The sequence below is a fragment of the Canis lupus genome, chromosome 17, assembly GCF_011100685.1.
Source record: "Canis lupus familiaris isolate Mischka breed German Shepherd chromosome 17, alternate assembly UU_Cfam_GSD_1.0, whole genome shotgun sequence".
In the NCBI taxonomy this organism is placed as follows: domain Eukaryota; kingdom Metazoa; phylum Chordata; class Mammalia; order Carnivora; family Canidae; genus Canis; species Canis lupus.
The window spans coordinates 26,468,381-26,490,192 of record NC_049238.1 but is presented as its reverse complement, the minus strand read 5'-3'; the positions used below and the strand labels follow the sequence as shown (position 1 = coordinate 26,490,192).

At 38.6% G+C, this 21,812-nt stretch overlaps 1 protein-coding gene across 7 annotated transcripts in view; it reads right to left on the bottom strand.

Moving 5' to 3' along the window:
* Positions 1-21,812, bottom strand: part of LTBP1 (latent transforming growth factor beta binding protein 1) — a 390,765-nt gene that overhangs the window by 124,388 nt on the left and 244,565 nt on the right. For 5 of the 7 annotated variants that reach the window (XM_038561238.1, XM_038561239.1, XM_038561240.1 and 2 more), the window contains 4 exons: positions 13,874-13,996; positions 6,889-7,056; positions 3,953-4,180; positions 1,825-1,847 (listed from right to left, as the gene is read on the bottom strand). In XM_038561238.1, coding sequence (XP_038417166.1) covers positions 1,825-1,847; positions 3,953-4,180; positions 6,889-7,056; positions 13,874-13,996 — 542 coding nt within the window. The remainder of the gene's footprint in view (positions 1-1,824; positions 1,848-3,952; positions 4,181-6,888; positions 7,057-13,873; positions 13,997-21,812) is intronic. The other 2 variants (XM_038561245.1, XM_038561244.1) reach the window with 1 other exon arrangement.

Sequence of the window (21,812 nt, the reverse complement as noted above, 5' to 3'; positions counted from 1 at the left end):
CTCCTATTTATTCTAATCATCTAACTGGTCTCTTAAACTCCCTCTGCTCGCTGGTTCAGTTAATCCTGCTGTGATTTATCTTCCAGAAATACTGAGCACTTAACTACTTTTTCCCCTTCTTAAGAATACAGACTAGTCTTTTACTACCTATTAAAGTGATTTCAGTCTCAACTGCAGCCCATGGTCAAGGCCAGCAAGGAGCAGACCGTCATTAGATGTTTATGCACTCCTGGAACTCAGACAGAATTTCCCCCATCAGCATGGGGCAGCAGACTTTCCAATCAATGGGAAGTCTTCTCCACTTGACAAGTAGAGTCCAAGAGAGGAGCACAGTATTCCGCCACCGATGAAAACAGCAGTTTGGATCCCAACCCTTCCAAAGCAGGCCCAAGTTCTTTTCTAATCAAGCCTCTCATGCCCCTCTAAAGGACCTCTTGCTGTCTTCTCTGCTGCACCTATAATTTCCCACCCACGGGCTACCCTGCTTTCTCTTCATCAATATTTGTATCATGAGATCTTTGCAAGGAGTCAAGCCTGCAAAGACTATGAGTACATTCCTCCCGCTGCCTCATCTCCAAAAAATTTACAGTGTGAGTATACAAGAAAACGTTCAAGCCTTCTTTCAGATCCTAATGAGAGTTACCATAAACTCAATCATCGGCAGCGAAGAAGACAGAGGTTATTAAACAAGATGAGGTTATCAGGGACCTGGCAGGCCTGCTCATGCACTAATGATTCCTTCCACAGATCAAACAGAACTGAATTCAAAAATCAACAAAACTGCAAACTACTGCATACCACTGACCTTTAGAAACAGTATCCAGGAGCTGCACACGTGCATATAAAATATGCATATGTGCTGTACTTCTTTTGGGGTCAACATAACAACAGTCTTCTTTGTTGGGTGCTGTTACTCTAAAATCCTACTTCTTTGTTGTCTGGATTCTTTTCAGCACTTATGTTAGAACTCTGAAGTTATTCTAGCCTGTATTCATAAGCTAAATATTTTAAAAACTATTTATAATAATCTATATGTGTTCATGACATCTAAATTCTAACAATTATTCTTGTCTACTGAGTGACACATAAATGTATGAAGATTTAATGATCTAATTTTCATGCTATTAAAGAATCAAAGACTCAGATGGGGAACAATATTACACAAATAGGACTTAAATCCAGCCAATTTCTATCTTTCCTGTGAATAAATCTCACAACTCATGGTCCCATTTTATGCCAAAAAACCCAAGAGGCTGATTAAATTTCTCTCCGAAATTTCTAAGAACCAATATTCTAGTATTGGATTATAACTTCCAAGGGTAAGCTCTGTTCTTATTTTAATGTAATCAAACATGCATGTTAAATTTTAGTTGAATTAAGAAGTACTTTGCTCAATATATATGCACCCTAAGAATTTACAAGTGCAAACATACATCAGAACCTTTCTTTCCACCCACAATCAAGGCCATGAACTGACTCAAATTCTGTTTAAGCCCTGATTCTATTGGTCCCACCTTTTTCTCTTTCTAGAATTTAAGTTCCATGAGAACCAGGAGTTTGGTCTCATTTGATCACTATTATTTTCCTAGCACTCAGGATAGTGCCAGTTACATAGCAGGTGCTCAATAAATATCTCTTGAATGAATGCTGTATTTCCTCAAACCAAATAATGAATAATAGGCATGTTGCTGTACTTAAAGTCTAAAAAATAAAATCCACATGTACTCTAAAAGAAAATCATTTTGACAGTAAAAAAAAATTTTAAAAATTTTTAAAAAAGAGAGAAAGAGAGAGAGAGAGACTTGCAAATAATGAATAAATTACCTTTTCAGGGGGTGCAGTCGCCACTAAAGCCAAAAAAGAAAGGAGGACATTAGTACAATTTAGGTCAATCCACCACATAGTTAAATTTTTAAAAAGCAATAAAAGTCCACTATTACTCCAAAAGAATTAAGAGTCATAATCAAATGCAGAATTATGGTCATCTACCATTTTGGAGAATTTTACACATGACCAACAGAAAACCTATCCATGCTGTATCATTCCTTAACTACAAAAGTTCAGTTAGATGTGATGAAATTCTTTCCAACTCCCTCATTAACTGAAAAGGTTAAAGGAAACAATACTTTCTGGTACATTATTTTATGCCTAATCTCAATTTCACAGAACTTTCCACATCAAAAAATTTTCATTAATTGGCCACGTACTTATTCTTAGCATAATATATAATGTTTGAAATACTTTCTGAGGATGTTAATATTAAAAAAGCAAGCCACTTATTTCAATAAAAGATCGAAGAATGGGTACTGTACTCCTAATCTTTATTGAAGCCCTGTGAGTATTGTCAGTAAGATAAGCTAACTAAATTAGAGGGAAAGAAATCACAAGCCCATAAAATTTAATTAGAGATTAGCATCAATATGATGAACAAATTACAAATTACACAATCATAATACTATTGTGAGGCAGTGGTAGTGGTTCTGCTTTTGTATTTAGGAAGACTTGCTTCTCATTCATCAGTCCTTAGTGTTAGTCCTCAAGCCTATGGTGAACAATTAGTAGGATTTTCCTCATTAATCATTGTCTCCATAAACATGAGTGTACAGTTCTGGTAGGTGCTTAACTCCCAAAAACAATCAGAGCACAGATAGCTTATCACTGCTGCTATATTCTTGTGGTTGGAAAACCCAACTAAATCATCTGTCCTGCCTAACCCACCAAGAAAGTCTTGAGGCAGAACCTGGACCAAAGCCCATTTCCTCCTGCCTGTGCAGAGGATGAGTAGTTGCAAACATCTGGCCATTATAACCAAGTGTATAGGAGCAAACTGGTCAATACCATCAATTCTACTTGAGGTCCTACCGGCTCTGCCTAACAGGAAGTGCAACAAGTGGGAGAGTGAAATAAAACAGGCTAGAACACAGAAAGATTCAGAGCCCTGAAAAAAGACCTCTCCAGAAGACAGCTTTGCCAAGCTCCTGCCTCTCCAGTAACCTAGATACTTTCTCTCCTCACAAAATCCATAAATGGGAACCCTCAATTCTGACCTAATAAACTGTGAGAAGCCAACAGGAGCTTCATTAAAGAAAATATATATTCCACACAAATCTAAAACTTTTATTCCTCCTATCTGGGGCAAAAACTTTTGTGATAATAATGATATTCAAGGAATTGAACATACTGGCTTATATAAAGACACAGTCAAGGTCAGTTCTTGGAATTGGCATAGCCACTTTCTTGGAAAAAATGTGCTCCTTGGCCCCAATACATACCCTTTATAAGACATCTGGCAAGCCATATCCCCTCTATAGGTCTCAGGTTTCTCAGAAAGTCAATGAAAGGACTGCATGAAGTGATTTCCAAGATCCTTTTGATGGACTCTCCTATTCTCCTTCATTTGCCACCCCCCACCCCCATTACCCCTGTCTGTTGTCCTCTATTTTATGGAAGCTCAATCAGTGCTTTAACTTAAGTCTCTGGATTCCACTTTGTAAAATACATAAATATTTATTAAATGATTCTCTAGGCAAAAAAATGAATTAAGGCTATTCCCTAAAGGATCTAAATTAACTCTTCAAGAATAAACAGCAAGAAAAAGTAGCCCCAAGCATGTCCTGAGATCACCATGGAATATCGTTACCTGCTGCAAACACATTACTCTACAGCAGTGGTTGCCAATCAGAGGTCATTTTGCCCCACGGGGACATTTGGCAGGGCTGGACACCTTTCTGGTTGTAACAACTGGGGGGTGGGGGCACTACTTGCATTTAAAAGTCAGAGGCCAAGGAGGTTACTAAACATCCTACCACATAGAAAGAAGCCCCTCACTAAGAATTATCCTGAAATATCAGTAGTGCTGAAATTAAAAATCTTATTCTAGAAAGATTATGAACAGGGAAACTAAAGACACATAAGACAGAGGGCTGGGGCCATGATCTATTTCCACTCTCACCTTCTGGCTCCGCCACTCCTGGCCCGTGTTCCCGGGAGAAGGTCAGGGCCTCCACTGGCTCTTCCTTGGCTGGGAGAGGTGGAGGATGAGTACTTTTAGCAACAGGTTGAGTGTTCTTTGGCTTGACAAATACAGGTCCTTTACCTACATGGTGATGGATTGGCCTGCGTCTATGAACGCCAGAAACCGTATAACCCATTCCACCAGGACAGATTTCCTTAAAAGCAGCTAGATTTGGGATGGGAAAATATTCCTTTTAAAAATCTAAAAGTGCAAACTTATACAGAGGAAAATATCATGATGAGTATTTCTTAATAAATCATCATTAATATAGTTACATTTGAAAACTTCAAAAACAGATGCATAATGCTTGAATTTGTTAAACTTGCACATTTACAGAAAAAAACAATTCTTTTTTTTACTCAACATTTCTCCATCTGTTAATTCCTTATCAGCATTATATATATAGCATATATAGCATAGAGAGAGCATATATTTATATAGATTATATATATTAGCAACCAATTAGGAAATATTATATATACATATTTTATATTTAATTTTCTCTATCATATATATCACATATATGAAATATATGTAATATATATTAGGAGGTTTTTATGTACAGAAGATACTATATATATTATATATATCTCATAGGGTGTAAGATCAGCAAACTCCAGACTTTCTTATTTTCCTCCTGCTTTGATGTAATTTTATTAGTTATTAACAAGGAACTCAGTAACATCTCTCTAAGCTAGATGACTAGCATGAAGGTTAAAAAAGAAAAATCCATCACTAGTCAGGGAAATGAGATGCCGAAATCTCCATAATTTGTTTCTAGTTGAGGAATCCAAAGGACTCAGCCAGAATGGAGTGTATCAGCTGATATGCTGAAGTTGGTTAAGAAAAGGAAGTGTTTTTCAAGACAGTCTCAGGATAGTGAGAACAAATCCAGCAAAGACATACTAAAGAGATGATGGATAAAAGTCAAGCACAACAGGACATGCCAAGTCAGGATGGAGTTATTTTCAAAAAACGGGATGAGTAGGCAACAGCCTGATCTTGACCAGCTGGCTTAATTATCCAGAGGACAAGGAGAGGTTCTGTGCCCTGGGACTGTGATCCTCGCCAGGAAAGTGGTCTTGCCTGGGGTTTTTTTTTTTTTTTTTTTTTTTTTCCTTTTTAAAAAAAAGGTAGACTGGGCACATGGGATTTGCTAACCTCCACTGCATCATCTCCAGGAATAAGTCAAGGAGAAAGACAGGGGTGGCAAGGCAGTGTGTGGCCTAAGGAGGAAAATCCACCTAATGCCTTTGGTGTTGGTGTTGGAGGCAAGTTACCAAAAGCAGACACTAAGGAGCTTATGGTCAACTTTTTTATTTCTACTTTTCAAATTGAAAGTAAAATAAGTCATTTCTTACTCCTACTAAACAAGAGCTCTCCTATTGAATGTTCTGGACCTAAAATTAGTTCTCAATTGAAAGGAAACTAAAGTCCTCCTTGAAGCATGCTAAAATATTGTTTTTCTAAGGATCACACATTAAATGGTGGAACCTCATTCTTAAATTTAACTATGACATACAATTCTTACTGGAAAGAACAGATGTTTCCAGAATAAAACATGTTTTCCTATCAAATATTTGCAGTATTAATGAATTAAATGCTATGAAAATCACATATAACAAAAAATTGGTTAAGTACAAAAAGTCTGTCTTCAAAATTATTTTCAAATTTAGTTACTGTATGTTATGGAGAAGTAGCCCTCTGCTGGATTCACCATCTTGATTAATGCTTCATCTAAGAGTTTCAAAGCTATTAAAATTGAACTTGAAGAGGAATGGGCCTATCAATTATGAAGATCACTTATTTCATGGATTATTATCTTTTAATAACCAGTAGTTTAGATCTCACAGATGGATAGTAGGCCCTTTTTGAGGTGTCTAAAATTATCCAGTCTACCAAAATACTGTCAACATTAAACTATCCTCTACCTTACCAATTCTTTTCGATCCTCAGTACCAACAAAGGTGGATTGTGAGATTTAAGTTTATATTTAAGCCTTGTCTGCTGCCATGTAAGCTATAGCTTTGAGACATTCAGTAGTCCTGTGAGAGTTTATGCACTTCCCTAAGTGGGAAGCATCTTATCAAATAAGCACCTGACTAGACTTTTTTTATGGCCACCACATGTTCATGAAATAGGGATCACTTCTCCTTTGATTATTATCAAAGTATTCATAGGGTGTGTTTCTTTCTCTTCCATTTGATTCTGTTTGATCTTGCTTGAGAAGTTGAGGATTTCTTGGGAGAAGTAAGGTACTGAGAGAAATATATTGACCCTTTTAGGGCATTAGGTAAATATGTACACCAAACTAAAGTATAAAGAATTGTCAACTTCCACAGAGATTCTGACTTGAAGTTTTTCAGTGCACTGGCAGGATCTGCCTGAGTTAGTAATCTTCATAGCACAAATTCAATCATGAAGATAATTCCCTCCATTTCCAAGTGGAAAAAGTGACAAGCTCATGTTCAACCAGTGAGTGAGTGAGTCAACCCACGTAGGGGCTTGTTACCATGCACCTGACATGTGACCAGTATTTAGGACAGAGCCTGGCTCAGCAAGGGCCTCTGGTCTCTTTACACCTTTAAACACTAGACTTAGGGTCCTAGAAGATGAGGATACAAAGTAATGGCTTTTCATAACATTCAAGAGGAAGTCAATGTTACACAGAAACAGGAAAATCTCTGTATGTAGTATTTTCCATTGATTCAACCTTCCATGGTCACGTTTGTACAAAACTGTTAAAAAATACACTGTATTATCAACACAGAAATTAAAAGTTGGAAACTAAAAATAACGCATGCTGCCAAAGTCCTCCTGTGTCCTTATGTGGCTTAGGAAGGAATATGAGCATACAGCTGGTCATGTCTTACCTGTGCCTGGAAGGGGACATTTCTCACAGTGTGGGCCCCAGGCCTTCCCCACACTACAACAGCAGAGCTGCTTGGTGAGGTGAACAGACAGAGGGTGCATACACTGCCTTCCAGAACTGACAAGACGGTAACAGGGCCCCTTCTCTTCAGAGATCACGGGGGTATCCGCTGAAGCAGAGAGATAAGGCCTGATGTCACCCAAGAAACAACAAAAGGCTAGATCGACTTTTCCTGTTATAGTAAAACGAACCTTAAAATCTGGATGAGACACCATACTTTGGAATAACTTTGTATAGATTTAGGGCATCACCTTTCCTGATTCAGTCAGTTTACCAAATTAGTTTTAGAATCAGGGCCCCAAATGTCTCTTCCCTGTCTGGTCCCTTCTTCCATTCTAGCAAGCATTAGATCAGGTATGGGTGCATGAAATTAAAAAAAAAAGCAATTTCAACCAAAATCAGCTGCCTGACTAAACCTAGGTACCTATTATCAAAATCATGATCTCATTTTCTTGTATTTAGCCATAATAGAGGTATTTCTAGGGCAGAGTTTAGTGAATAATCAGGCATGGTGAAAATCAGGAACTCAACATAGTTGATGCTGAAAGCCAGCTGTTGCCCTTCTCACTTTAAGGACAATGAGAGGTTGCAGGGCATTGCTGTAGGCCCATCAACAGTGGATGAGACGCAGGGAACAGCTTCTGACCTGCCATGCCACATAAGACAGTACACCAGAAAGGCAATGGTATGTTCAGTCCCTTAGAAAACATGCAAAAGCACACCAGTCCATAAGCATCCAATACCTAAATCCTATTCCTGATTTTTCCAAGTATAGTAGATAAGACTTCGTTAATCTAACAGCCAGACACTCTACTGAGCACATAAAGCAAATAGGATAAGACACAATCCTGCTTGTGAGAAGTTCATTTTCTAATGTAAATGAGGGTGGAGTATATTCTTCAGGGCCGACTCTAGGCCAAGCCAAAATGCTGGATAGACCAGGCTTGATGGGCCCCTCTACGTCTCTTCTCCCATTCCAACCAAAATTCTTCTCTACTCTATCACTATTCAGATGAGAGTTTTCCAATTTGCCTTTCCCTTAACTAATTATTCTAGCTCCTGCTGCTTCCAAAATCACCTTCCCTTCCTGTTCAGATCTCAATTTTAATCATACTAACTGACATCTTAATTAGACACTATAAGAAAAAAACTGATAAAATTATAATATGCTCTGAATTATGAAGTTGAGTTTTTTTTACCCACAGATTGGAAGGCTATTGATAAGGGGTAATTCATTACACACTACATTGATTATTTTAAAATATGGCACACATCATCATATAGTCTCTTGAGTCCTAAGGTTTTATGCTACACTAAAAGAAACCAGTATTGCCAAAAGATTTATAAAGAATAAGTAGAAATGGGTATGGGATAGAGTACTGAGGAGCAATAACAAAGGTACTGACAAGTTCCTATATGTAGACACATTGAAAGAGTGATTTTTGCAGATTCTATTTTTGCAAGATGCATAGCTAAGATTTAGGTGGAAAGATTCAGGCACTCTCCATAGATGGAAACACATTTCGGGAGTGTAAAACCTACTGGAAATGCCACATAAGGCAGTCAGGAACATAAATCTTTCTTTTCTTAGCTAGAGGTATAGAAATCCTCCAACATAATAAACATAAAGCTCCCTACTCTCGTCTTGAATCATCACTATATAGCCACTGTTGATGGTGCCCCCACTTACAAAACCACTGTATGAAGGAAAGATGCTATGGTTCTCTTATTTGGGCTCCCCAGTGGTGTATCAAGGAACTTAATTATAGGGCTATACTATAAATCCAGATCATGCCTTCAAAGACATGCTTCCACACACAAATGATAAATATCAATAAGCAGATACAAATTAATCTGGCACTTAGAGGAAGATGAAAGATATAAGATTTGAGAAGATGGCATATAGCTAGCCTGTTTTCAGCTCCCCTGCCCCGATACCCCCAATATCCTCACTCATCTTTTGGATGAATTCCATATCAGAGTTTCATCCCTTTAGGCTTAATATCCCTATGGGAGGAGTGTTGGGAAGGCAGGTGAAGTGTTATAAGGAGTCTGAGAGATGAATTTACTGAAAGAAGAGTCACCAGGCACTCTTTCTGGGAAACGGGCTATTAAATTCTGGGAGAACCAAAATAAAAGAAACCATGACTCTAGAGCCAGGACAGCACTACACCACCTACTCTATTGTGTGGTGAGTATAACTAAATAATAGCTCTCCTTAAGTAAAGGACTCGCTCCCATCAAACCAGACTAGTTCCTTCTTCCTAAGTCAAGGCTCAGCTTGTGGAGTCAGATCCAGCTTTAAACATGGGCTCTACCACATAAAGTCTGTGTAACTTTGGGCAAGATCCTTACTAACCCCTCCAAGCCTCCATTTCTTTATTTCTAAAATAGAAAGAGAGAAACATAAACCTCATGGACGTCTTAGAAGTATTTTATCTGAAAAAAAAAAAAAAAGAAAGAAAAAAAAAAGTATTTTATCTGGTAATGCATACCAAGTGCTTAGCACATTGCCTGGCACTTATCAAGTGCACAACAAAGATGCTGACATCACTGCCCTGGTTTCTGCTGTTACTGTTATAGGGGGCAACCACTTTGCACAGACGTGTCTGTCTAATCCCCTGGCCACGATGCTACAAGACTAGTGAGCGAGGGAAGTGAAAGACCTAAGTTAGATGGCCATGGGGGAGGTGGAAAGACAAGAGAATGGGTAAGGCAGATTACAAGATTTAACCAGTTTCTTGGAGACCAAAGGAGAGGACAGAGTCAAAAAGGGGAAGAGGAGTTCCCAGCCTGACTGCCTAGAAAATGCTGTCACATGCAGAGAACCACTAAGTCAGGAAGGAAAACCCATTTTGGGGGGAAGGGAGGAGGCCACGCAGTCGTTTACCCCATCAGTTTGTGTAAAATGATGATCTAGAACTGTGCTGTCCAACACAGTAATGCCTAGCCAGGTGTTGCTACTTCGACAAAATTTCAGGGAAATACAATTGAGGAAACTCAAATTCCTCAGTCACAGTCCCCACATGTGACTAGCTTCTGCTACATCACACAGCACAGACACGGAAGATACAGACGGTGATTCCCGTCACCATAGAGAGCTCTACTGGACAGTGCTGATGCAGCTCAAGATTAAGCAAACTCTTTCTGCAAAAGGCAAAATAATAAATAGCTATTTTGGACCTTGTGGCCTTACAGTCTCTGCTACAACTTCCCAACTCTGCCATTGTGGCATTAAAGCAACATTAGAATATGTAAAGGAAGGGACATGGCTGTGTTCCAATAAAACTTTATTTACCAAAATAGACAGTGGAACAGATTTGGCCCATAGCTTGCCCACCCCTGATCTAAGACCCTAAACATGGAGGCACAAAACCCAGTTTTAAATGTCAAGAGTCCGTGGGGTGCCTGGGTGGAGTAGTCAGTTAAGCTTCTGACTCTTGGTTTTGGCTCAGGTTCTGATCTCAGGGTCACTGGGATGGAGCCCCCTGTCGGGCTCCATCCTCAGCACAGAGTCTGCTTGAGAGTCTGTCCCTCTCTCCTTCTGCCCCTTCCCAGTTGTGCTTGTGCGTGTGCTCTCTCTCTCTCTCAAAAATAAATATTTAAATCTCAATAGTCCCTTTACTAGTTGTCTGATTTTAAGAAGATGTGTAAAAAAAAAAAAAAAAAAAAAAAAAGATGTGTAAACTCTCCAGGCTCCAGTTACCTAATGTATAAACTGAAAGTAAAATATATCTCATTAAGATGTTAGGGAGATAAAAAGATATGATGGGCCTACCAGGACTAGCTTTTAGAAGAAACATGTCCTTCATCTGATGATTTCTAGGTTCTCAGCAGAAACTGCTGAGCACATCTCTCCAATCCTCTTTCTAAATTAGCATCAAGGCCATGGGGCAAAAAAGCTATCACACAGCAAACATCCAGACTCAGAGTTTTTCCACCTGGGCATTTTTCTACTAAATCTATGGACACACCCACTCCAGCTCTCATCCTGGTGCTCCTAAATACTGCAGCTCAGAAAGTCAGAAAATTTCCCTATTCCAACTGCAAAGGTTATTATACTCTCCTTGGACATGATCTGACAAATCCTAAAATTTGACAAATCCCCCGAGAGAGGGGGAGGAGGTCTGAAGAACTCAGCCGCAGCACCCAAAGGCAGAGACACAGAGGTCCTGGGCAGCTGATGCCGGAGCCCTCCGAGCTTCCCTTCCTATAGCTCTGCTCAGTCAAGGACAGAGAGCGCACAAGGAGAGAAAGCGAAATGGCTGCAACCTTTGGCCAGAGTCAAGGAATTCGGAGGGTGTTCACTTCAGTGCATTTGAGAACAGGGAGAGCTTCCCGTTGCTCCTCGGCCATTGCCAAGTGGCTTTCTTTGCGTTCGCAGAGTCAGCCACACCTTTTATGGCCTGGATATGCCCTCAATTCATGCTGCCTGAATAAATGTGGTCAACCTCTTCCAATTGCTTGCATGCTCTACTGTGGTTGTGTTTAAACCTCTCAAAAATAGATACTCCAAGCATTAAGCACCAACTCTCCTCTGTGCCTGTGTGTCTGGGTGCGTGGGTCTATGTGTGGGCGTGCATGCATGTGTATGTGTGACCCTCAGTCTCCTTCTGCTACTTCTATTAAGGATACCACCATCTTGCCAATATTTTTTTCCCTGACTGTAAGCATCACCTTCTTGCCTGATTTCTTCCCAACTGTCTTCAGACTTCCACACCTCTTCCACCCCCAATATTGATTTCTTCAAAATATAGTTCACAAACAAATCAGGCTGGACTGAACCAAGTCACAAATCCTGAAGGAACTCCACATATCTGTGATGTTACATGTGGTAAATTCACGGAAAGAGAAATAAATCTGCCACTTAACGCTGGTAAAGAGCCCAGGTTTTAATTCAAAGTCTAAACTGGAACATTTAACTAGCAACAAACCTCTCTTAATACTTATCATTTCAGCTGTTGTAGCTGAACCATAAAATTGAATTATTTATTTTTCAAATAAGAACGGATGGTTGTTTAATAAGTTCAGTATTATTTGAGTAATGACAGGGAAAATAAATGCTAAGGAAATGTGTGTTTCAAAAATCTTATTGGCAGATTTCTACAATCTTATTAAAACCTGGATGTCTGCCCTTAACTCTAGACATCAGATCTAGTCAAAGTTCAATAAAACATTTTGTGACCAGTCCTCCAACTTTACCTAATCTTCAATCTTCAATGTGGTAATTCTAACCAGACTACAAGTCAAATTAAGAGAAGAAAAACCAAATAAATATTCAAAGCAAATTCTATATCCAAACGTTATAAAATCTTTTACACTTAGAATTAAGAAACTATTTAGAATATTTACTCGTGTAATTCTAATCAGCCAGAAACAACTCCTGAATTATCTGGATATTGTCAACAATGTGATTTTTGGCCTGAACTTTCCAAATCCTTGCATTAGTTTTCAAACGTACCTTGTATGCAAACATCATTTCACAGTCTAATTTTACCACGTGTCAAAAAAAAAAAAAAAAACAAAACAAAAAAACCTATAACTAGTTGCCTGTCTGCTTCTGATCAGAACTGTGAAAGAACATGAATAAAAGGAACTTACGTGCAAAAATTCCTAATCTGCATTTGACAGTTTTTAAAAGAAAACAATAATAATTAGTAACAATTTTCCAGAAGACTCAGTGTACTCTTAGAATTTTAAAAGTAATGAATGAGACTGTAATTTTTATTTTACTACATTTGCCCATACTTCATTGTGTCTATGCATCTCAGGGAGAGTTGCACAATTAAAAATAGATTATCATCCATCAAGAACGTGTCTTGACCAAATACCAAATTTAAAAATGGAGGCCAAAAGGATACAGCTTAACATATACCACATTAAAAAATAGGTAATAATAACAAAAACCTATCAGGATAGAAATACAGAATTGCTTTTAAAATTAGCCCAACAACAAAAAATAAATAAATAAAAAATAAATAAATAAAATTAGCCCAACAGTTTTCTGCCATACATTAATTTTCAATGTTTAAACTTTAATTGTATATGGCTTTTAATAACCTGCAGTGTTTACTTGCTTTGTAATTATGAACACAATTTCTTTAAAAAGGAGGGTAACCTTATAAAAAATATCTGCATGTGAGAACTTTATATCTAAATGCATCTTTCTCTGGTCTTTGAGTGATCTTTAGTGATTACAGTGGGTTAGGTTTTGTGACTAGAGAGTTTCTTTGGAGAGACTATATTTTCTGTATCAATATTAGAACATGGGGTTTAATGAAGGATTTTTACCCTTACCAGGTACAAGAGAAAAACTTAGAGACAACATTTGTAAGGCAAAACAGCCTAACTCTGGGGACACATTTTGGTGGTTTTTGAGGACAACAGAGAAGAATCTTAGAAATTAGACCTGAATAGAAAATCTGAAATGCAGGGCATTTATAACTATTTCCCAGACTCTACCAACTAAGCAAGTACAGTGAAACCTCTTAAATCAGACACCAGTGACTCAGATTTTGGACTAATTAAAGACAGAGGCTAGGACAAGTTTAACTCCGCCTAAATAATGTTAAAATGCTCATGAGGGAAAAAACGGTTTTCATTTTTCAGGTGTGAAAATTTTAAATAACTCTTCATGGGAGTTTATTTTCTCGGTGTGCTTCTTCCCTACCTTGAGTTACAGCTATTATGTTATTCTGATTGTAATAAAAATTTATTTTGGAGAAAGATCCCAAACAGATTTTAGTATATCGCAGGTCTGCCTCCTCCCAGTTGTCCTTTTAATGAGATTTCCCTGAACATTTACAAGATTCAGTTGACCACACTGAGTATTTATCTTCTTTTGGATATAAAAAAATAAATAAATAAACTGATCAAATAAAAAAAAAACTGATCCAAAATAGGAATAAAAAGTAATCATTACTTACGAACACAACTTGAAAAGGTGGGATCCGGCCCAAATCCCATTTTGCAGGTACATCTATAGCTGCCCATGGTATTCAAACACTCACCATTAGGGCACACGCCTTGTAGCTGGCATTCATTAATGTCTGCAGGAAAACACAATCCTTTTAGAAGTAGTCAAGCCCAGTTGAACACATTCTGGCTGTAAACAGCATTCATTTTCTTTTTCATTACAATAATCTCTTAGTAAATAAGAAATGTTAGCTTTTAATGCAGCAGATACAAGTGACCTGAAAATCAAACCAAGCATTCACTGAACATCCACAATTTACATAACAACCATTTATTATGCACCTATGATGTACCTGGTTCTGTTCTAGATACTAGAACTTTACTAGCAAGCAAAACTGAGAAGATTCCAGCCCTCACGGTGCTTACATGTTACTAGGTGTTAGGTTTTCGAGATCATATGGATAAGGCAGAGACTTTCACCCTGAAGACAATGGCAACCTAGCTGGACATACACCTACTTACAAACTAAAGAAGTGAAAAGAAAATAAACTTAGCACAATTAGAAGAAAGGTCATCAACTTGAAAAAGTCAAATTATGAAACTGCCCATATAGACAGGAAGAGCTGGACGAATTGGGTGAAGGTAGGGGACTCTAGAGCCCTGAGGTGGTGTTAAGATTTCATCAGCATTGAAGTGAGGGAGAAGGTGGATAGATGGATGGATGCATGGGAAGAAAGGGGTCAGTGACCTACAGGACTGACCCCAGAACATGGGCATAGAGGTTGCAGAAGGGAGATCAGGAAACCCTGAGTTAAACTGTTGGCTGGAAAAGTAGTTTCAGGAAGGTAAATAGTTGGAAAAAGAGCCAGTTAGAGCCAGGCTGGGTTTGGGTTCACTTTTACTGAGGACAGGGAGCAATCCTAAAGGTTTCTGAGTGCAAGGAAGATATAACCAAAGGCAGACTTCAGGGTTATTCATCTGGCCAACACATGGCTTAGTGAAAAGAGACCAGAAGTTGATGACTGAAGGAGTAATGCAAGTAGGAGACGGGACAAGCCAGGTTGGGATGGTGAGAATAATCTGGAAGGAATTTTTCTTTTGAGAAGAACAATGGGCAATGCAGAGTGTTTGACTGGCCAGCACAACAGTGGAAAGAAACAGAAAGAAAGGAGTAGAAGATGCCTGGAAGGCATCTAATCTGGGAAATGAGGAGAAGACATTGTTGGTTTTGTGGAAAGGTCTGAGGAAAAAAAGAGGCAAATGAAGAGATGAGTTTTACACTTGAAGGTCACATAAGGATACCCAAGAATAAAATCCAGCAGCAATGGCAGATTTAGGAATAAAATAAAGAGTTAGAATGGCTAAAAATAGAGATTTGAGGTCACCCACAGAGGGTGATCGCTATGGTCTAAACATTGGTGTCCTCCCAAAATTCAAGTGTTGAAATTGTAACCCCCAAAAGGTAATGGTAATAGTAGGGGTGCCTTTGGAAAGTGCGTATGCCATGAGGAAGATCCCTAGTACCTTCCATCATTTGAGGACACGACAGAGAAACCTGCAACCAGAAGAGGGCCCTCACTAAAAGGCGATCGTGCTGGCACCTGGATCTTGGACTTCCCAGCCTTCAGAAATGGAAGCAACAAACATCTGCTGTTTATGAGCTACCCAGTCTGCGGCATTCTATTATGGCAGCTAGGACAGTGATCCAAAGGGAAATCAAAATGATTTGGAAGAGGAGAGATAAACATATGTGCTTTTAAAAAAGATTAGAGAGTCTTTTGTAAAGGTAATTAATTAAAAATGAAAAAGAATAGGACAAGTTAAAAGTGAAAACTTAATAGTAATTTTTATTTTTATTCAGGGTGGCTTATGAAGCTTAACGGTTAACAGACATGGTTATTAGCATTTCTGTTTCCAATAATGTTTGCTTCCTTCAATCATCAGTTCTAATAAACCTCTTACTAATGATTTTAAAATTAGTTTTCTAAGTTAAAATTGAACACAACTGGTAACAAAATATTACTAGCAAATTTATCACGTAAAAAGGCAAATACAGCCCCCAATACATCATTATTTGCTTGTATTTCATATTCTAAGTTGCTATGGATTTCTATAATGGATCTATTTTATCAAACACATGCAGTTTTTACTTTCAATGATACAACTCACTCTCGATGACATCTAAACAAATTAACACATCTATTTGTTGTATAAATTTTATAGCATTCTAACTTGGATCCAGCTGAAAGCTGGCACCACTCGATTATACCTGGCACAACATATGGTCCAGCACCTGATCATCTTATTCCTTCTCAGAGTGTACACTGTGCTGTAATATGCAGATAACATTTATGCACAGCATGTAAGTAAAAATATCCCCCTATCACTCACTTTTCTTATGAGAACCACCATGAAGAACCAGGAAGAATGCCAAGTCCAGTTGGGGCTACACGGTGCAAGTAAAGCCCTTATCATATGTCCCAACTTAAACCCCAAATTTGGGGAACCAGCCAGTTGTGGTCAAAAAGGCTGGACAAAGTCTGTAGTCTTCTGTTTTCCCTCATGTCCCTGCTTGGGTGTGACTTATTCACTTTCTTTTTCCTGTGAGTGGCCTGTACTCTTGCTCATCGATTACACCACTATATATTCCATGCTCACCTCTTGGGATGCAAATTGTCCCTAGACTAGAGTTTTCCATGAAGTAGTGTAGCAGCCTTGCGGCTGGCTGTCAGGTTAAAATGGAGGCTTTCTCCTCCAATGCATAAGCATCTGATGTACAACCACTTGCTTTTGCCCTCTTGCAATGTCCCCTCTTTGACTCTCCTCAACATGGCCCACTGCTTCAACCATGATGCCATGGGAATGGAGGATAGGAATTAAGACTTACCAAAAAACCCACTATGGCTAGAGACAGGAATAGGAAAATTCAAGAGGAAAGGAAATCATGCATTTCCTACTAACTCTATCCTGATCAGCTTGCCCTATCAGCATTAGCAACTCTACCTCCCCTAATTTTGGTCCCAGAAGCATGCAACTTTCCACATTACCCACTTTCTTGGCTTCCAGAAAAATTTCTACTTCCATTAACTGCCTCAATTTATTTTTTACCTTTTCTCCAAAATATCATAAATCAGAGATTAAATTTCCAAGTTCCTTCTTAATTTTTTTTTTTTAAGATTTTTATTGAGGCAGAAACACAGGCAGAGGGAGAAGCAGGCTCCATGCAGGGAGCCTGACATGGGACTTGATCCCTAATCTCCAGGATCATGCCCTGGGCTGAAGGTGGCGCTAAACCGCTGAGCCACCCGAGCTGCCCAGTTCCTTCTTAATTTATATACAGCAAAGTATATCAATCTTAAATATACAGTTACATGAATTTTTATACATACATATGTATATGTATATCCATGTGTGCACATGTATGTAACTGCGTAACCACCATCCAGACTGTGATTTAGAACATTTCCACTGCCTCAGAAGCCTCCTTAACTCTCCTTTTCCAGGTAACACCTCTGCCCCTATAGGTAACTATTATCATCCATTAGTCTGGCCTGTTCTTCTACTTCATATAAAGGGAATCCGATTGTATATGCTCTTTTGTCTGATTTTTATTCATTATTATGCCTGTGAGATTCATCACTGTTGCATGCAGCAATCTACTCTATTACTGCTGTTATATTTTATTGTGTGAGGATATCAAAATTAATTTACCCATTCAACTGTTGACTGACATTTGGGTTAAGTCCAACTTTTTGGCTATCAGTAACAATGCGTCCGTGAACATTCTTAAATAGATGTCTTTTGGTAGGCCCAGTTCTCATTACTCTCCTGTATGTATCTAGGAGTATTTCTGACTCACTAGTGAAGACTCATGATTACTTTAAATAAACAATCACATAGTTGTCTAAGGTGGTTACGCCAATTTCCATCCTGGTACCAACTGTTTCACATCCTCACCAAATTATTGTCAGTCTTTTTCATTTTAGCCATTCTGGCGGGAGTGTAGTGTTGTTTCACTGTGGTTTTATTTTTTTTATTAAAGATTTATTTATTCGTGAGAGATTCCTCCCTTCCTTCCTTCCTTCCTTCCTTCCTCCCTCCCTCCCTCCCTCCCTCCCTCCTTCCCTCCTTCCCTCCTTCCCTCCTTCCTCCTTCCTTCCTTCCTTCCTTCCTTCCTTCCTTCCTTCCTTCCTTCCTTCCTTCCTTCCTTCCTTCCTTCTTGGTAGCCAGGGAGATTAGCTGAGGAGTCTCAAAGGGGTAAGGGTGTGTACTTACCTACAGGACATTTTGGGTTGTCCCAAGGACTGGAGAACACAGAGGGCAGATAGTAGAGAGTTCAGCATTCTACAAGTGTGGGTAGTCCCCCTTGATAAAGAATTGCTCAGCCAAAACTGTCCACAATGTCCTCGTGGAGAAATTTACACAGAGATGATGAAACCATGAGTTTGTAAGTACAGAAGGGATTATTTTGAAGTGAGGCTCTCTAAGGAATGATGGGGTGAAAGTGGGTGCTAGCTACATGAGAGGACTTGACAGGTTTTATCCGCTTGACTCAGCATCTATATGTTGTCCATCTGACAATCTCCTGTTGTCACTGAGAATATGCTATGGTCTTAGCTAAAGGCACAAGAGACTGGGGTCCCTCAAATCCCTAAGTTTTGGCCTGTGTGGTTTGTGACCTACAAGGCTACAATCCTAGCACTACCAAGTCTGATCAGGTCTCTAACATGATTCATCAGACTTTACTGTCACCTACTAAGCTGTCCCTACAGCTTAGGGTACCTGGTACAGCTGTTTTAAGCAAGGCAGTTCTCTTGCATTTGCTTCAAATATTGAGCATTTATAATAAGACAACACCTCTCAAAATTTTTAAAAGTTTTGAATCCTGACTTATTTCTGTGACAAATCATATTGCAGGTTTCAAGAACTCACCCACTAATAAAACCTCCAAAAGCATTCCTATCATAAATTAATTCCTATTATATAAAATTTTACATCTAAAACCTAGATATAGGGGATCCCTGGGTGGCTCAGATGTTTAGCGCCTGCCATTCGCCCAGAACGCGATCCTGGAGTCCCGGGATCGAGTCCCACATCGGGCTTCCGGCATGGAGCCTGCTTCTCCCTCCTCCTGTGTCTCTGCCTCTCTCTCTCTCTCTATCATAAATAAATAAATAAATAAATCAATCAATCAATCAATCAATCAATCAAATAATAAAGCCTAGATATAAAAGAGGTTTTTTGTTGTTGTTTTCTGGGTGGTTTTTTGGGGTTTTTTTGCACTTCCTTCTTCAATCCCCTACTTCACTCCTGAGAAGACTGTAGGTGGTTAGGTAGTTATATGTTCTGTGTTTAAAAAAAACAAAAACAAAAACAAAAAAACAAGAGGTGCCTGGGTGGCTCAGTCGGTTAAGCATCTGCCTTTGGTTCAAGTCATGATCCCAGGGTCCTAGGATCAGCAAGGTGGGGGGAGGGGGGCACCCCTGCTCAGAGGGGAGTCTGCTTAGACCTCTGCCCCTTTCACTCATGCTTTCTCTCTAATATAAATAAAATATTTAAAAACAAAATAAGACAAAACCAAAATAAAGAGGTAAAAAACAGATTTCCCATGGTTTTTAATTTAGAACCTTAGAAATTAATAAGAAACATGAATAGTTATCCAAATGACTTTCTCATGTAGCCAAACTCTTTAAGATCTTTCTAAATAAACTGAAGGAAACTAGAGATTCAATATGCTTTAAGAACAAAACATGTATTAACATGTTATATCTGGACATGAGAGGATTAAGAAGTACACTAACAGATGTTATCAGGCAAGAGTTTAACAATTACATGAAACATGATGGGCAAATCATGAATTATAATTCTATTTAGACTTCAACTCCTACGGCTATTTTTCAAAATCAAATAAAAGCTTCTAACTGGATTATCATTTTTTCTAAATAACTTATATTTGACTGATATAACTGTGTTTCAGAAGTCTCATATTTTAGAAGATCAGCCAATCTCCTTTAGTGTACTCTGATTAAACTGGAAATAGTTCAGTGTTTCACACAAATAGATAAACAAATGAACTTGGTCATTGTTCTCCCTCTGCCGAGTCCCAGATTTTTCTGGCCAACTGTGGAAATCTATCTTTCCAAGGAATGGTATAACCTCATAGTTTATGGAGTTCAAGAATAAAGATCCAAGTGAATGGCTGGAGGTGCTGGCTCTCTTGAATAAGCCAATCCCTACACCTCCCAACCCGAGCTGCTCTGTTAAGTCTAGAAATTGACAGAAGCAGGGGCACCTGGGTAGCTCAGTGGTTGAGCGTCTGCCTTCAGCTCATGGCATGATCCTGGGATGGAGTTCTACATCAGGCTCCCTGTAGGGAACCTGCTTCTCTCTCTGTGTCTCTCATGAATAAATAAATAAAATCTTTAAAAAAAAATAAAAGAAATTGAGAGAAGCCGAAAGAAGGAAAGAAACTCATATAGCCCCATGTGCTCCTTTCCAGTAGGTAAAAATCTATAAGGCTATGGGGGAAAATGAAGGAGACTTACATACTTCTCAACTCCCTTAAAACATTTATAGTTTCTCTGCCCACAAGAGCCCACCACGTGCTTCTGGCCATAACAAGTTTAATAATACAAAACTGCTCTTCCTGTTAAGTCTACAATGGTTGAATATTAGCAGCATCACATGGCTCAACCTATTATCATCAAAATTGAAGGGTGGGCATCTATTGCCCAGATTGCAAAAAAATACAGAGTAGCTGGACAATATGCTTAACAAGAGACTCTCTAACCTCTTTAAACTCTTTAAACAACCTAATGTAACAAAGCTTTAGTATTTCAATGGTAGGGAATGGTACAACAATCTAGTAGAGACAAGGTCTCTACTAGATTAGGTCATTCTTTGGTCATTCTTTCTTTACGTCTGTATGGCATACCTCCTCTTACTGGAACTTTGTAACAATTCTGGATGGTGAGCACACAATGGTTATTCTCATTTTATAAGCTTTGTCCAAGTTTTTTTTTAAGATTTTATTTATTTATTTCAGAGAGAGCCAGAGAGAACATGCCCATGCACATGTGAGCTGAAGGGAGGGGCAGAAAGGGAAGGAGAGGAAGAAGGGAAGAATTTCAAGTGGACTTCACACTAAGTGCCAAGCCCTATGCAGAGCTCAATCTCAGAACTCTGAGATCACAACCTGAGCCAGATGCTTAACCTATTGAGCCACCCAGGAACTTCAAGACGTTATCTTTAAAAAGGGTTAAGGAGGGCTGTGAAAATCTAAAGAGAAGTATATCCCATTAAGACCTATTTTTGGTGTAACTAAGATGCTAACTTATGTTACCTAGGGAAGTCACTTAGTTTCTCTTGCTCTCACTTCCTTTCCTGTAACACAAAGGGGCTGAGTCAGATAATTCCAAAAGTTACTTCCAGCTTAAATATTCAGACTTCACAACAACCTGCCAGGGTTGAAAATGCCAAGGAATAAAGTATGACAGTTAATGCATAATCTATTATGAATAGCTTAAATGTTCTTATGGGAAATAAACACATTTTTATGTATCCATTCTCCTAAAGGAAACTATGTATGTTTAACAAAGTAATAATTTACTGCCTTTTTAGTGACGCAAGTTTATACAGGAAATGAGGCATGTCCAGTAACTGAAAGGAATTAAGTACAAGGTGAGAAGAGTACATGATCTTGGTACTGTGTGAAAACATGAAGCATTCTACACATTGTGCTATGTATATTCAGTTTTTGCTGATGGATAGAAATTCTAGCATATAATTTAGCAAAATGATTTCCACTTGAAAGCAGGAAAAAAATACCTTTGAGGGAAATATTTTCCTAGCCAGACAGATAATTTGTCTACTTATTAGAGATCTCTTGTTTTAGACAGAATGCATTCTCTCAGAGGACATATGTATCCCTTAAACTCTCACAGAAGCAGA